The following is a 16,933-nucleotide window of genomic DNA, read 5'->3' as shown; positions in this document are numbered from 1 at the left end:
TTCAGCGTGAAAGCTGAGAACTTAATACTCACCTACCTCAAACTAAAGAGAAAATAAGAAGCGCTCTACTTAAATGCATAGGCAAGGCAAAACGCAAGGCAAAGGGACAGCAGAAAGGCTTTCTGAGCTGGCTGTGCCAGCCAGTCTGTTTCTCCGGCTCCCTCAGTACCAAGGGCAGGGACTCTGGCTTGGAAGACCCCGCCCTCCCCCATCTCCAACACGGGGTGGGCGGGAGGTAGCCTGCGGAGTCCGGGTTCCCGCGCGAAGCTCGCAGACCAAAGAACTCCCTATTGTGGGTTTACAGGCGATGACGGGAACCCGTCCCGCTCCAGACGCGCGCCGAAGAGCAAGCAGAGCGCTCGCTAGGCCCGCGCCGCTGCCACCGTCGCCCTGCAGGCGACTGCTGTCAGAGAACACGGCACCCGGGGAGCGGAGAGTGGACCAGCCGGGTGCTGACCCAAAGAATTCACGTCTCACGCAATGTTAGAGACCAGGGTCCTGGAGCTATACCTCGGACACCTCGTCCTCGTCGCTTCCAGAGGCACCACCTCCGCCGCCCGTCCTCAGCACAGCAGCCGCCAACTTGAAATCCAGCGCTGCGTCCCCTCCGCCCGCGCTGCCGCCGCAACCGACTCCCGGAGCGGGCCCAGCCTCCCCAAAGAGCCTCACGGTGCGGATTCCCAGCCCGACCCCTCCCGGCGGAGGCGGCTCCGAGGCCCCAGCTGGGGCGGATCGCGGAGCTACGGAGTCCAAATCCTCCTCAAAGGAGGTGCCGCCACCCCCGCTGTCCGTCAGCATGGTTCGCACGCGGAGCCGGAGACGCCGCCGAATCACTCGCGGCCACCGCCGCGGCTGATCCCAGGAAGGTGAGGAGCAGCAGGAGGAAGAAGCGTCTCCTTCCCCCCCGTCCCAGCAGCGCCACTAACTTCTCACTGCCTAACCTGCTGCCTCCCGCCCCTTAGACTCATCACTGGTTGCGACTCCCAGGCGCCTGCAAGTCATTGGCCGAAGAGATCTGTCGCTCACGCTCTCCGTCACGCGCTGCTAGCTGGCTCGCAGCCCCCAAGCTGCGTTGACCCGCGCAGGCCTAGGCGGTTGTGAACACCCGCCTCCTACTGCTCCCGAGCTGACTTCCGGTCGTCTTCTCTGACTATTGGTCAGCCGCCGTGACTATCGTATCACGACCTTACAGTGGATTAGTCGGCCTTGTGGTCACTCATAACGAACCCTAACAATGGGGAACTCAATTGGCGCCAGAGATTGTCGGTCAATTTGTCACGGGACGTCGCGTGGTTCAATTGGCCTGTGAGGGTACTGTTCATCCCGCCCCCATCTGAGGTGACGGGAAAGGGCTGGGGAATTTCCATTTCTCGTTAAAAGGAGGGCTGAAGTGAAAACCCCCAAGAATTAACAAAATATGAAGTAAACCTAACCCTTCGCTTGGAGAGTCTGGCGCGTCCAAAATGCAAGAGGTGCCGAGGAAACAAAGTAGCTCCCACCTGTCGCTCTCCACGGGCGCCGCGGCTATGGCCGGAAGTAGCTGCACGGAGATTGGCGGAAAGATGCAGTCAGTCTCAGCGAAGCCCCATCTTCCTGCCATTTCCTGGTTGGAGGACCGCGACGTCAGTCACCACAGCAGGCTCCGCCTCTGGGACAGGTGAGGCTACTTAACCCGTTTGCCTCCGGCTGTTTGGGAAGGAGTCCGGGACTGGGAGCGGCCGCGCGGCTCTCCTCGGGCAGGGCTGACTGTGTTTGGCGCCTCCCGCCTGGCCAAGCTGAACCTCGCGCGGGGAGGTTTAGCAACCCGGGAGCCGCTGCGGATGGCCGCCCCGAGGCTTCTGGGCCCGCCCGCGCGCCAGGTGGTGGACAGGCGGGCCGGCCCGACAGCCTTCGGGCGGGATGGCCCCGCGGGCCGCAGGCTGGACAGCTCCATCCCTCGGTCCCGGGAACTGTCCCGCGGAGGAAGATGGAACAGTGCGTGGAATCCGACCGCCAGGCTGGACGCGGACCAGAAGGCGTGCTAGCCGGCTTATTTGTTGGGTGCCATCACTTACTTGTTGGGTGACCTCGGCGCGTTTGATGTTACTCTCTGTAAAATGGGAACGTGAGCACCCTTCCCGCTGGGTGGTTATAAATTAAAGTTGATAGCGCACAGAGTTTACCATAGTGAGTAACTTATAGGGAAAATTCGGTTTTCTTAGTTAATCCTCCCTCTATTCAGGAGTTCGCTGCCCATCCTGGTTTCTGCCAGCCAAACCATATTGACCAAGGAGGTCACTCGCCTCTAATGATTCCCCTTCCTCTCTCTCTCCCCTTCCTTCTTTTATTAATTAAAATGGTTCAAAGTGTTACGGTTCCTCAGTAAGTCATGATTAAAAATCACAAAGGAATTTGGTGAAGTTTATATGACAAATTTTTTTTTGCCCAGCTAATTTACACATCAGCTAAAAAGATTTGTCATTTTCTCTCTCTTTTTTTTTTTTTTTGTATCTGTCTCGATTGTGCAATATTCAATATTTCACCTCCGTTAAATTGGGTTTTGAAAATTTTATAAAGAATCTAAACAGACTGGAGAGATGGTTGTGCCATTAAAAGCCAAACTCATCAAAAATATAGTGATTTTTTTTTTCTGGGCATGATCAGGCATATATGTAATTAATACCAACACTTGGTTTTGCCAAACATTTTTAAAACTTCTTAGACTTGATAATTGCTTATTTTGCATTTCATATGCAAAGAAGAATAGTGTTTCCTATGATAACAGCATACTAAGTAAATGTTCTTTCTAGATAGGAAGTTGTAGAAAATGGGAGCGATTTTATTTTATATAACTTTTTATATAAACAACATGTACAGGTTTTGTTGTTGGGTTCTTTGTTTGGTTTTTCAAGATAAGGTTATTCTGTGTAGCCTTGGCTGTCCTGGAACTTGCTTTGTAGACGAGGCTACCCTGACAGAGAGGGCCACCTGCCTCTGCTTCCCAGGTGCTGGGATTAAAGGTATGCCCAGCTAACCTATACAGTTTTAATTAGCCTGCATCCTCTGACATGTTTAAGGCATGTGTGACTAGCTCACAATCCAAACTAAGCTACTAAACAGAAAAGGAAAAAAAAAAAAAAATTAGCATTGCCCAACCCACTCCAAAGCTTGATTATCCAGAATTGGTTTGGATACATCCTTCGGCAAAAACAGGTATTGACTGGTGCAGCATTACAAAGGGACTACTTGTCATTGTTACCACCCAGACAAAAATAATTTCTGATGCAACTTCATGAATGAATACATTAAAGTATTTAAACAAATTAATGAATCTGAAAGAGTGAAAACTGCGTATTTTCATTTTTTTCCATCCATTTGAGAACTACATATTCTTGATTCAGTGCCTAGCAACTAACCACAAAAGCATGGTCAATATGATTGAGCAATAATCGTTGTTTCTCCTAAACTTTTATCTGAAACACTTTCCGGTAGTTTACCATTATGAAACTGTAAGTTTCCTAGATTTTGGTGACTGTTGTGTGGTTCAGAATGATTAACTATTCTTTTTAACTACAGCTCTGTGGGTTTTTTTTTTTTTTTTTTAAGTCTTATTTGGGCCAGGCGGTGGTGGTGTGCACCTTTAGTCCCAGCACTCAGGAGGCAGAGGCAGGCAATCTCTGTGAGTTTGAGGCCAGCCTGGTCTACAAGAGCTAGTTCCAGGACAGCCTCCAAAGCCACAGAGAAACCCTGTCTCGGGGGGGGGGGGGGGGGGGGGGGAAATCTTACGTGTATAAGTGTTTGTCTACATGTGTCTGTGTACCATATGTGTGCCTGGGACCCACAGAGGCCTGATGAGGGTGTCAAATCCCTTGGAACTGGAGTTACAGATCATTGTGAGCTGCCATGTAGGTGCTAGATTCAAATCTCAGCTCCTGCTCTTAGAACAGCCACTGCTCTTAACCACCAAGCTCTCTCTCCATGTCTCATTCATTCATTCATTCATTTATTTAATTGTGCGTGAGCGCGCGCGCGCGTGTGTGTGTGTGTGTGTGTGTGTGTGTTTTCGTGTTTGCATGTTCCACAGTGCTAATGTGGAGTCTGAAAACAACTTGGTGGGATGGGCTTCCTCATTTCCCCATTACATAGTTGCCAGGGGTCTAACTGGCCTTTCCAGACTTGTGTGGCAAGCATATTTTACTCCGTGAGCCATCTTACCTGTTCCTGATCTTTGTTTTATTTTTATGAAACAGAGTCTAACATAGCACAGGGTGGCTTCAAACTTTCAACATAGAGGAGTCTGGCCTTGAATTCCTGATGTTCCCTATTCCACCTCTTGTGCCTAGATGACTTTTTATTTTGTTTTGGTTTGTCTATTTGTTTGTGTTAATTATGTAGCTCTGACTGGCCTGGGACTCACTATGTATAATCAGGCTGGCCTCAAACTCACAGAGATTCCCCTGTCTTCAAACTATTAGGAATAAAGGTTTGTGCCACCTGGCACATTTGTTGTTATCGACTGGAACTCTGTAGCTCAGACTAGCCACACATGTGTGTATGCGTGTGTGTTTGTTGAGTTGGGTATAGTGGTGCACTCCTGGAATTCCACCATTCAGGAAACTGAGGCAGGAGAATTGAGAATTCAAAGTCAAACTGAGCTACATGGCATGACCCTGTCTTAGTCAGTCAATATTTGTTAGAAATGAGCATTAGAATACAAATTGTCCCACAGAAAATTAACGGGAATACTTACTGTACTGTGTTTGTTGTATTTTGTATTTTTAGGGTGTTGGGGACCTCACACCTCTTCCTGTGTACTAGGTGAGGCCTCTACTCCTGAGCTACATCCCCAGTAATGCACGGTGTGTTTGTAATGTTTCCAAGTATGCACTTCTCTATTATTTTTCAGACAGGCAAAGAAAGCGGGGGAGGGGGGGTCGTGGAGGCAGTCTCTACAGCTCAGGGTTTTTGTTTGTGTTGGGGGTGGTGAGAGTAGGAAGCAGGGTCTCACTGTGTAGCCCTGGCTGGCCTGGAACTCACAGAGGTCCACCAGCCTGTGCCTCCTGAGTGCTGGGATGGCATGTGCCACCATCCAAAAATTTGAGTTCTTAAAACTTAATAGAAGGGTTTTCTGTTGTTGCTTTGATTTGGTTTGGTTTTGGTTTTTGGAGACAGGGTTTCTCTGTGTGCCCTTTGCTGTTCTGGAACTCAACTTTGTAGACCAAGCTAGTCTTAAATTCAGAGAGCTGCCTGTCTCTATCTCCTGAGTACTTAGATTAAAGTTGTGTGCCATCATTGCTAGCTAATAGAAGAATTATTAAAACTTAATAGAGTTTAATAGAGGCTCATTACTCATAATATGATGGATTTTTAGGGATTTTTGTTTGTTTATTTTGATTTTGTTTTTCAAGACAGGGTTTTTTTTCTCTGTGGCTTTGGAGGCTGTCCTGGAACTAGCTCTTGTAGACCAGGCTGGTCTCAAGCTCACAGAGATTTGCCTGCCTCTGCCTCCCGAGTGCTGGGACTAAAGGTGTGCGACACCACTGTACAGCTATCTTTTATTGTTTTTAATTATGTGTCTATGTGCCTGTGTGTAGGTATGTGCATTTCAGTGCAGGTGACCTCAGAGGCCAGAGAAGTTGAATTCCCTGTAACTGGAGTTACAGGCATTGTGAATCACTCAGTCTTGGTGCTGCGAACTAAACTCTGATCCTCTTCAAAAATAGTAGGTGCTCTTATCCCCAGAGCCATCTCTTCAGTTCTATTGGGTTGTTGTTATTGTTGTTATTGGATTGTTGGTGGTAGTGATGGTGGTGGTGGTGGTAAGAAAAAACCAAGAAAGCGAGCAAATTCTCCGCCTACTCAAATCATGCAATTGAGTTTCTCACACTTGCAGAAAATGCAGAGATCAGTATGTCAGAAAGCCCTGGGCAAGCCATTTTCTTGATCATAGTATCTCCCCTACCAGCTGTGTGTATGAGTTTGATAAACAAAATCGTGAATTGAGGGACTGACTACATGTAGTTTTTAAGGTTTATTCTTACTATTTTTAGTTATATACATAAATGTGCACCTAAGTAGAACTACTTACAGAGATATCTAATCTCCCTGGAGCTACAGGCAGTTGTGAGCCTCCTGATATGAGTGCTTAGAACTAAACTCAGGTCCTCTGGAAGAACAGCAACTGCTCCTAACCATTGAGCCATCTTTGCAGCCCATACATTTACTTCTTTCCCATAGAACGTGAATTTTCTCAGAACAGTGAATTTCATCCCATCTATACAAAGAAAGCAGAAATAAACCAATAAATTTGTTTCACTTTGATGATGTCATTAAATCTCTAATTCTGTTCTTCAGGTGAACTGGGGAGATGGCTCAGTGGATAAAAGTATTTGTTTGCAGAAACATGAGGACCTCAATTCAGATCATAAAAACCAGGTATTAGAGCTGGAGAAATGCTTTAATGGTTAAGAGCTTTTGTTGTTGCTGGGGAGATGGCTCAGCAGTTAGGAACACTTGCTGCTCTTGCAGAGGACCTGGGACCATATGGTGGTTTGCAACCATCCATAAGCAGGGCATGAAGGCTTATGCCTTTAGTCCCAGGGAAAAAAGAGGCAGCTGGATCTCCTGAGTTCAGTGCCAGCCTAGTCTACAGAGCAAGTTCCAGAACAGCCAGGGCTACACAGGAAACCCTGTCTTAAAACAAAACAAAATAAAAAGCAAACAAACAAAGAAAAAACAACTATCCATAAGTCATAACTCCAGTTCCGGGGATCCAACTCCCTTTTCTGACTTGAGCAGCAGGCACACATGTGGTGCATGTACATGCATTCGTATAGGCAAAGCATTCATGCATAAATCCAATTTTTTTTAGGCTAAGCATGGTGGTGCATATCTTTAATCCCAGTACTTGGGAGGCAGAGGCAGAAGCAGACAGAGCTCTATGAGTTTGAGGCCAGCCTGGTCTACTCAATGAATTTCAGAACAGACAAAGGCTATGTAGTGAGACTCTGTCTCAATATTGAGAAGAGAGGGGGAAACAAGAGAAGGAGAATGTTTCCGCTGCTGCTCTTATAGAGGACCTAGGTTTGGTTCTTGGCACCCACATCATGTAGCTCAGTATCATCTGTAACTCCATCTCCAGGGGATCCAACACCTTTCTCTCTAGCCCCTTGGACACCTGCACACAAACTGATATACATATAAGTAAAAGTAAAATTAGAAGGAGTGTATAGTGGTTTGAATAGGTATGGCCACACAGATTTATGTGTTTGAATGCTTGATCCATAGGGAGTGGCACGGAGGTGTGGCCTTGTTGACGGAAGTGTGTCACTGTGGAGATGAACTTTGAGGTATCATATGCTCAAGCTGTGCCCAGTGTGGCACACAGTCTCCTCCTGCTGCCTGAGGATCAAGATGTAGCACCATCAGCTCCTTCTCCAGCATCTTGTTTACCTTAATGCCACCTGCCATGACAATAATGGACTAAACCTCTGAACTATAAGTTAGCCCCGATTAAATGTTTTCCTTTATAAGAATTGCCATGGTCATGGTGTCTCTTCACAGCAATATAAACCTAAACTAAGGCGGGGGAATGGAGAGATGGCTCAGTAGTTAGGAGTATGTATTCCTCTTACAGAGGACTAGGGTTCAGTTCCTAGCACCATGTTGAGTACTTCACAGCTTCTTTTAACTCAAGCTTCTAGGGGCATGATACCCACTTCTGGCCCTTGCATGCACTGAATTCAGATGCATATACCCATATGCTGACACATAATTAGAAATATTAAAAAAAAAAAAAAAGCCAACTGTTTGTTTGTCTGTAACCCCAGTGCTGGAGTAGAGGTAGGAGGGTATGGATCAACATAAGACTGACAGATCCTGGGGGCTTGCTTGCCAGCCAGTTTAGTTAAAATGTAAGCTCCACATGTGCATAAACCAGATGCACACATATATTACATACAAAAAGGTGGACGGTGCTTGAAGAACGATAAACCCAAGGTTGACCTCTGGCCTCTACACACATGTACTCACACAACATGCACACAGGCATGCATTTACACACTTGTACTTGCAAAACTTAATGAAAGGCCAGTAAGATGACTCAGCAGGTAAAGACACTTGCCACCAACACCTGGGTGATCCAGGAGCCCACATAGTAGAGGGAAAGAACTGGCTCTCACTAGCTGCCCTCTGACCTCACACACCATCTATGCTTGTGCCCACATACATACACAGATGCGCAGGCACACAGATTTTATTTTTATTTAGTGTGTGTGTGTGTGTGTGTGTGTGTGTGTGTGTGTGTGTGTGTGTGTGTGTGTGTGTAGGTGCCTTCAGAGCTAGAAGAGGTTAGCTCCATGTAGCTGGAATTATAGGCAGTTGTGAGTTGCCTGTCATGAGTGGTGCTAAGGAACAAGCTTGGGACCTCTGAAAGAGCAGCAAGTGCACTTAACCACTGAGACATCTCTCCAGCTCCCTATCACCATTTTTTAAATTAATGAAGCCCAGCATGGTAGTGCTCAGCACTTGGGAGGTAAAGAGAGGTGGACCAAGAGGTAAGGCAAACCTGACAAGCAAGTTCAAGGCCAACCTAGGCTACAAAAGACCTCGCCTGAAAAGAACAAAAAAGAACAGATCAGTTAAGGAAGCAGAGTGTGGCAGAACACACTTGTAGTCTCCAAGCTGGAGAGGTACAAGAGGAGAATCACTGGACCTTGAGGACAGCCTGGTTACATGGTGAGTTCCAAACCATTCCAGGCTCCCACTGCAGGTGGCGCTGTTTCCAATCCCAGCACCACATGTTTAAGGCAAGCCTGAGAGAGAGAGAGAAAGGAAGGAAGGGAGGGAGGGAGAAAGGAAAGGAGGGAGGAATGTGGTACTGGAGCATTGGTAGCGCACGCCTTTTGCCCCAGCACTGGGGAGGCAGAGGCAGGCAGATCTCTATGGGTTCGAGGCTAGCCTGGTCTAAAGAGCTAGTTCCAGGACAGACATATAAATAAGTTCTGTTTAAAGTAAGTGTGTGTGTGTGTGTGTGTGTGTATCTGTGGGGGCCCAGAATATATGTCATATTCCCTGGAGCTGGAGTTACAGGTGGTTGTGAGCCATGTGATGTGTGTGCAGGGAACTGAACTTGGGTCCTTTTCTAGAGCCAAAAGTACTCTCAACCACTGAGCCATCTCACAGCCCCTCATTAGTTTTGACTTTCCTTCCTTTCTTTCTTTCTTTCTTTCTTCCTTCCTTCCTTCCTTCCTTCCTTCCTTTCTTTCTTTTTTTCTTTAATGTGTGTGAGTAAGTGCCTATGTGCATTGCCAGGAGGAGTATGTGGTGGTTAGAACCAAGAACAACTTGAGGGAGTAAATTCTCTCCTTTCACCATGTGGATTCTAGCTAGAGGTTGAACTCAGGTCATCAGGCTTGGTAGCAAGCCCCTTTAACCACTGAGCCATCTTGCTGACCCATAAGTGACTAAATTGTTTTCAACTTATCTGTAAGTAATACATTACCCTGTGTAATCACAAGATTCAGTAAAGGAGGGTAAAAATATAGCTCAGTTGGTAGAGTGCCAGCCTAGCATGCACAAGGTCCTAAGTTTGATCCCCAGCATCTCATCAAACCAGATATGTTTGGGTGGTGGTGGCCCATGCCTTTAATCCTAATGCTTGGGAGACAGGGACAGGTGGATCTTTGTGAGTTCAAGGTCAACCTGGTCTACAGAGTGAGTTCCAGGACAGCCTCCAAAAGGTGCAGAGAAGCCCTGTCTTAAAAAACAGTAAATAAACAAACCAGGTATGGTTGCAATCCTATAACTTGGAGGGGAAGGCAGGAATTAGAAATTCAAGATCATCCTTGACTACATAGCACGTTGAAGGCCAGCCTGGACTACATGACGCTGTCTTTAAAAAAAAAATCACTATATGTATAAAATGAAAAGCTAGTCAAATGGGATACTTGACAGTATGCAGGGGTGTTTGTTTGTACTTCTTTTCTTGTTTTTTTGAGACATGGTCTCACTCTAGCCATAAAGTCAAGGGAATTCTCTTCCTTGGTCTCCCAAGTGCTGAGATCGTAGGCATGCTCCACCATGCCTGGGCTAGGAACGGTTGTTTTTCAGATGAAGGTGTAGGTGACTGGTTCATCCTTTAGAGGAACTGAACCCATTCAAAGTCCAGAACTCCTGAGAAACTACTGAACAGAAACACAGGTCAGTGTCTCTACAGTAACTAGAAACATGTTTCAAAAAGCTACCAAATTGCATAATATAGACTAAGTGTAGTCTCCCTGTGAGTCCTTGGAGAGTATACCTTGGATATTGCCTTCCTAGGAAGATACATCTTTCCAGTGAAAGATGAAAACTTGTAGTAGTTCTGACATTTCCCCAACATGGGTACATGGGAAAAGCCAAACATGGCATGCAGTACAGTCTACATTTGTACATGCTCATTGCACAAAAAAAAAAAAAAAAAAAAAAAAAAGTTCTAAGTGCATACTATCAATAGATCCTTTGGAAAAGTTCAGTCCAGACTTCTGCCTTACACACTACACAGTACAATTTGGGCAGTCACACCTGCTTTCTTTCTTTAGAAGCTCTACTTAGTGCCATATCCTGCTAGTCTTTAAAGTTCCCAGGTCAGTGGAAGCTTGGGTCCTCAAATATAAACACTTGGTTGATGAGGGAGCCATTAGATAGCAATCCCAACACAAGAGCTCACTCATTTCACAGGCTACTCTGGCCTGGCATCAAGTCAGGTAGCACTTTTGAGTCAGAAAGACTCCTGGGAATTCTCTAGGTTTCATAATCCTATCACTTTTTTTTTTTTTTTTTTTTCTTCACTTGTTTTTGAGACAAGGTTTTACTGTGTGGCCCCAGCTGCAGAGTGGCCTCACTTGAACTCAATATTTGAAAAGGTTTGCGTTTGTTTTCTTTTTCTTTTTGGAGACAGGGCCTCTCTCTATATTCTTGCCTGGCCTAGAGCTCACTATGTAGACCAAGCTGGCCTTAAACTCACAGAGATATACCTGTACCCCCCAAGTGCTGGCATCGGGGGTGTAGGCCACCATACCTGGCTGTTGTTTTTGAGACAGGGTCTCATACACCCTAGATTGTCCTCAAACACAACAAATATACCTGAGGCTGGTCTTGAACTCATGAGCTTCCTGCCTCCGCTTCCCAGATACAGTAATATCCGTGTTCACAATCACCCACAGCTCACACCTCTATTATTATTGTTGTTGTTGTTGTTGTGTGTGTGTATGATATGGGGGGCACTTTGTGGTAAGTGCTTTTAACCTCTGAGCCATCTTGCCCTCTCTCATATTTCCCTTTTTAATACAGTAGTAGCTGAAGAACTGGGCATTAGTATCAGTATCTCCTGGGAAAATCTCTAAGATAACATCCAGGATCTTACCTGTCCCACTGTTTTCTCTGAGACTTAGAAGCACTTACCCAAGTGTGGAAGGAGCAGGCCCAGGACTCCAATTTGAGGAGCAATTTTAACTTACAGGCGAGGGCTGAGTCATTCTGCAGGCTGATCTCTGAAACTCTTACGAGTGTTTGAACTTAACTCAGTTTGCCACACCCCTCACTCATCAAGGCAGACTATAAATCAGGAGACGCAGCAAGGCGTTTACCTGCAGGGCAAGGTGACAGTGCCACCTACCAGGTGTTCTTCATTACAGAAATGTCTGCTGTGGCTTGAAGAGCATGTGTACAGAAAGCCTGTTTGAGTCATGAGTCTGGCAGAAGCTCCAGAAAAGAAAAGTGGTCAGGGCTCTATCTGGAAGGTTTCAACTAGAAGCCCTTCTTAAGCCCTGTGTTGGCAACACTAGTAGCACTATTGGACTTTACCAGAGGTTTAGATATAAAGGTTTACCGGTTAAAGAGAATTACTTAACTATTACAATGTTATGTAGAAAACATGTCTGAGAAGTAGGTAGGCTGTCAGTGACCTCTCAAAACCTTTGTTCATAAGTTGGCAGTTTTTAATCAAGATTGAGCCATACTAGAAAGTTCAAAGGAAACAGCAATACTGTCCTATACACCTAGCATTTCATATGAATGTTAGGAATTCTGGAAAATGACAAAAGAACTCAGAAATATTTAAAACAAAACTGGTTAGGTCACTACTTAGAGCCTTGTAATCTCCTGTCCAATAATTGACCTCTTAAGTCCTCTAGTGCTTTCTCATGTGCCATGAGCACTGGAGCAGAGGAATAGAATCTTTAGTAAGATCACCTTAGAGGTGACTTCATTTGTGTGTGTGTGTGTGTGTGTGTGAGAGAGAGAGAGAGAGAGACAGAGAGAGAGACAGAGAGAGAGAGAGAATTCAGGCATGCCTATGGAAAGTCAGTTTTCTTCCTTCTATGGTGTTGATGCATGGTCTTTCTTGTTTCTGCCATTGGGATTACGTGCTTCAAAATCCAGCTTTTTATTATTCTCTTTAATGTGGGTTCTGGGGGTTGAACTCAGGACCTCAGGCTTACACAGTGAGTGACCCATCTCACTGGCCCATGCTTTGGGGATTTTTTTGTTGTTGTGGTGGTGGTCTTTTTTGTTTTGTTTTGTTTTAGATTTATTTTTATTTTATATGCATGGGTGTTTTGCTTACATATAAGTCTGTGTACCATGTGTATGCAGTACCCACTGAGGCAAGAAAGCATCAAATCCCCTGAAACAAATACAATTGCAAACTACAGTGTGGGTGCTGGGGATCAAACCTGGATCCTCTGGAAGAACAGCCAGTGCTCTTAAACCACCACCACCACTGAGCCATCTCTCCAGCCCCACCCCAGATTTTTTATGAATATATCTTCCCTTTAGCAAGCCAATTTAATTCTGAGGGAGATGTGGTGAAAAAAATTCTGAGCCAAGGTGTGTGTGTGTGTGTGTGTGTGTGTGTGTGTGTGTGTGTGTGTGTGTACATGAATATTCATTAAAACCTTATTTGTTCATCGGTGAAGAAATGGTAACTATCTTGTGAAACAGCTAAAATATTGCCTGATTCTATGTATACTTGACTAAAAGAAAAAAATGTCACTAATCTATGCTATTGTGCTAGAAGGATCTTGTGTAACCCAGGCTAAACTTTAAGTTCTGATCTTCCACCTCCTATTTTAGTTTTTCAAGAGGCAACACTTTACCTGTATATGCACTATTTGAATTTGTTTATAAAACATGTGGCAGTTTTGTAATAACCTCTAAAATCCCACAGGTCATCACCCTAAAATATGTAGCTCAGGGGGACTGCAGAGGTGGCGCCATGATTAAGATCAAGGTATGCTTTTACAAAGGACCTAAGTTCGGTTTCCAGCATCCACATGTAAAGCAACTCACAACCACATGTAAAACTATTTCCAGGCTATCCAGTGCTCTCTTCTGGCCTTCAAGGGCACCTACATGTACACGGTCTACACATACAAGCAAACATAAATAAAAAATAAAGATATTAGGCTAGTGGTTGTTAGTGGTTCAAGCCTTTAATCCCAGTACTCGGGAAGCAGAGGTAGGCCAATCTCTGATTTCAAGGCCAGCCTGATCTATAGAGTGAGTTCCAGGACAGCCAAAGCTATACAGTGAAACCCTGACTTAGGGGGGAAAAAACTTACCTGCTAATATCTTAGCACAATTATTTAAGGTATTAGTATCAAATTTATTAGCATTTGCAAGGAGCAAGAAAAGCAAATATTACTAAGAATTTCCTGAGTTTAGAGATTTAGCTCACAACACATACTTAACATGCACAAGGCTCTGGATTCAATCCCTAGCACTGCAAAAGATAGTTATGATGGCAGACAACTATAACCCCAGCACTGGGGAGATGCAGGTAAGGATCAGAAGTTAAGGCCAACCTCTGCTAGAAAGGCCATTCTGAAGTACAAGATCCCCACCCCAACCCCGAGTGTGAGTGTGAGTGTGTGTGTGTGTGTGTGTGTGTGTATTCTCTCTTCCCAGATATGTCTTAAGTTTGTTATCTCATTGACAAAAACCAACCAGCACATACAAGTACACTCTCAGATCCTTTTGCAAAGAAAAAGATCTCAAGTATTAAGAAGTGTGGGGTACAGCTGAGCGATGGTAGCACATGCCTTTAATCCCAACACTTGGGAGGCAGAGGCAGGTGGATTTCTGTGAGTTTGAGGCCAGCCTGGTCTTCAAAGCTACACCGAGAAACCCTGTCTTTAAAAAAAGTATGTGGCACTAGAAAAGGGGACAGAAAAACACAAAATTAAGTATTTAAGCCGGGCGTTGGTGGTGCACACCTTTAGTCCCAGCACTCAGGAGGCAGAGGCAGGTGGATCTCTGTGAATTCGAGTCCAGCCAGTCTACAGAGGTAGTTCCAGGACAGGCTCCAAAGCCACAGAGAAACCCTGTCTCAAAAAAACCAAAACAAAACAAAACAAAAAAAACCAAGTATTTAAAACCTTAAGGGAAATAAGAACCACAGAAGAGGCCAGGAGTTCACATGGTAACCCTGAATTTTAATAAGCCCACATAGGTTCAGACTGGAGATGAGAGGTCTTAAGCGTCTGATATGAAGGGTTTCTCTTGACCTTGGGAGGCCCTAAGCTATAGTTCTTTCACCTTAAGATTTCCAACAGTGTTATAGGTTTAATTAATTTTTTGCAGCACCCAAGACTGAAAATCCATGCTCTTGGCCCTGTTTTATTGACAGGAAATGGTAGCTTATGTCTTAAAATCATTTGGCCTGATTTGAATAGCTAAGTATGATGTGGAGATCGAAGGAAGTCCTAAGTGTGTGAAGTATTAAGTGTATTTTGTTGATATAGACCCTAGCCTCAAACAGAGGAAACTAGCAAAGCCTTCTACCTGCCCTCCTGGTGTAAGGCTTAGAGAAATGGCAAAGCCTTCTAGTGGGTCTAACTATAGATAATAATAATATGCAGAAAATGTCCACCATAGCTTTCTCCTCCCAGATATTTTATGGCCTGAAAACTGCTCACCTTATAGAGAATGCTCCTATATACAGATTAGCTAAATCCATTTCAGATCCAGCTGCATTCCATTGAACATTTGCCTACTTGCTTCTTGTTTATCTCTATGCAGTGACCCTGCCTCCATGTTCAACTCTGTATAATAAACACACTGAGCCCAGTCCGCATCTTTTCTGTGTGTCCTGTGTCTGTGTCTGTCTTTTCTTTATTTCCTAACTGCCCCTAACTGGTCCATCCTTGGGGCTGTGCAGTATGAAACCAGCACTGACCTCAAGTATCTTTCCCCTAAAATAGTGATGTGTGGGGCTGGAGAGAGGTTAAGAGTACTGGCTGCACTTCCAGAGGTTCAGAGTTCATTCCCAGCAACCACATGGTGGCTCACAAGCATCTAAAATGAGATCTGGTGCCCTCTTCTGGTGTGCAGGCACACATGCCAATAGAATACTGAATACACATGATAAATAAATAAATCTTAAAAAAAAAAAAAAAAAAAAAAAAACCAGTGATGTGTGTGTGTATACATGTGGTTTTTTGTTTTGTTTTGGTTTTTTGAGACAGGGTTTCACACTATACTCTTTGCTGATCTTGAACCTGTACCAGTCTTCAGTTGAGAGTTTGAGAACAGTTTAGGCTATAACAATGTGACCTTGTCTTTTTTTCTGTCTCTCCCTCAGCAGGGTTTTCTATGTAACAGCCCTGGCTGTCTTAGACAGTCCATATACATACAGTAATAGAGTGTTTGCCTCACATTCAACTCTCAGTTCTCAGTTCTGTAAATCTGCTTATATCCTTGTGATAGTGCTTAGGTTTTTGTTGTTTTTGTTTTGTTTGTTTGTTTTGTTTTGCTTTTGTTTTGTTTTTGAGACAGGATTTCTCTGTGGCTTTGGGGCCTGTCCTGGAACTAGCTCTTGTAGACCAGGTATCTGCCTGCCTCTGCCTCCTGAGTGCTGGGACTAAAGGCATGCACCACCACCACTCTGCTTAGTGCTTAGGGTTTTTTTCCACTTAAAAACAAGAAGCAAACAAATACCTTTCAGAGGCCGGGAAGGAGGCTAGAAAAATGGCTCAGCAGCTAAGTGTACTTGCTTCCAGAGGACCCTAAGTCTATTTCCAGCACTCATGTTGGTGGCTCACAACTGCCTGTAACACCAGCTCCAGGGATTCTAGCACCCTTTTCTAACCTCTGCAGACACCACATACATGTGCCACACAGACACACACAGACATAAAAAAAACATTTTTTGTTTGTATGTTTGTTTGTTTTTTGAGATAGGGTTTCTCTATATTGCTTTGAAGCCTGTCCTGGAACTAGCCTCGAACTCACAGAGATCTGCCTGCCTCTGCCTCCCAAGTGCTGGGATAAAAGTCTTCCACCACCACACCAGAAAAGATAAACCTCTTCACCACCTGCTAGAAAATGTCTCCTGTACCTATAGTAGTCTTTCATATCTTACTTCAGGAAGATTTGCATCTTGGGAGTTATCTACCCAATCAACCATCTTTGTTTTCATGAAAGAAAGCTGAGTCTGAGACAAGGCCCTTCATCAAGGACCCCCAAGAAAGTCTATGACATCACCAGGATGAGAACCAGGGTGCACATCCAAGGCTGCCCCTACACACAGCATGCCTTGCCCTGGCCCTGTCTATGAGACCAGAGGCTGACCTGGCTTCCTAGGAACTCCTTCACCAATCTGTTCAGCTCTGAGCACCCAGGCTCTGAGGCTGAAATTCAGTCTGGGTCTGGAGAGCTTTGGTGGTCCTCCAGTCCTTTTGTTTGTTTGTTTGTTTTGGTTTTTAAAATAGGGTCTTATACAGCCCAAGCTAGTCTTAAACTCACTATGCAGTTGAGCTCAGAATTCACCTGCCACTGCCTTCTGAGTTCCAGAATTACAGATGTGTATCTATGACCCTGTCTTTTTAACCTAACAGTGTTCTCTTCATTACTACTCTCTTTGAGAAGGGCAGGACTATCTGGGGATCATGTATTTTCTAAGCAAGAGCTCTAC

The 16,933-nt window shown here is 45.0% G+C and overlaps 2 protein-coding genes across 9 annotated transcripts in view; one reads left to right on the top strand and one right to left on the bottom strand.

The window, feature by feature from the left end:
• Positions 1-911, bottom strand: part of Ankhd1 (ankyrin repeat and KH domain containing 1) — a 104,433-nt gene extending 103,522 nt beyond the window's left edge. For 2 of the 8 annotated variants that reach the window (XM_051202374.1, XM_051202375.1), the window contains exon 1: positions 511-911. In XM_051202374.1, coding sequence (XP_051058331.1) covers positions 511-798 — 288 coding nt within the window. In that variant the 5' untranslated portion in view covers positions 799-911. The remainder of the gene's footprint in view (positions 1-510) is intronic. The other 6 variants (XM_051202371.1, XM_051202373.1, XM_051202370.1 and 3 more) reach the window with 3 other exon arrangements.
• Positions 912-1,310: 399 nt separating this feature from the next.
• The window catches only part of Hbegf (heparin binding EGF like growth factor), a 54,868-nt gene continuing 39,245 nt past the window's right edge, over positions 1,311-16,933 (top strand). Inside the window, exon 1 of the mRNA XM_051202395.1 lies at positions 1,311-1,657. Within this exon, the coding sequence (XP_051058352.1) occupies positions 1,464-1,657 (194 nt within the window). The 5' untranslated portion in view covers positions 1,311-1,463. The remainder of the gene's footprint in view (positions 1,658-16,933) is intronic.

Source organism: Phodopus roborovskii, unplaced genomic scaffold (genome assembly GCF_943737965.1).
Source record: "Phodopus roborovskii unplaced genomic scaffold, PHOROB, whole genome shotgun sequence".
Taxonomy (NCBI): Eukaryota; Metazoa; Chordata; class Mammalia; order Rodentia; family Cricetidae; genus Phodopus; species Phodopus roborovskii.
Note: the sequence above shows the minus strand (reverse complement) of the source record. Positions and strands in the feature narration are given on the sequence as shown.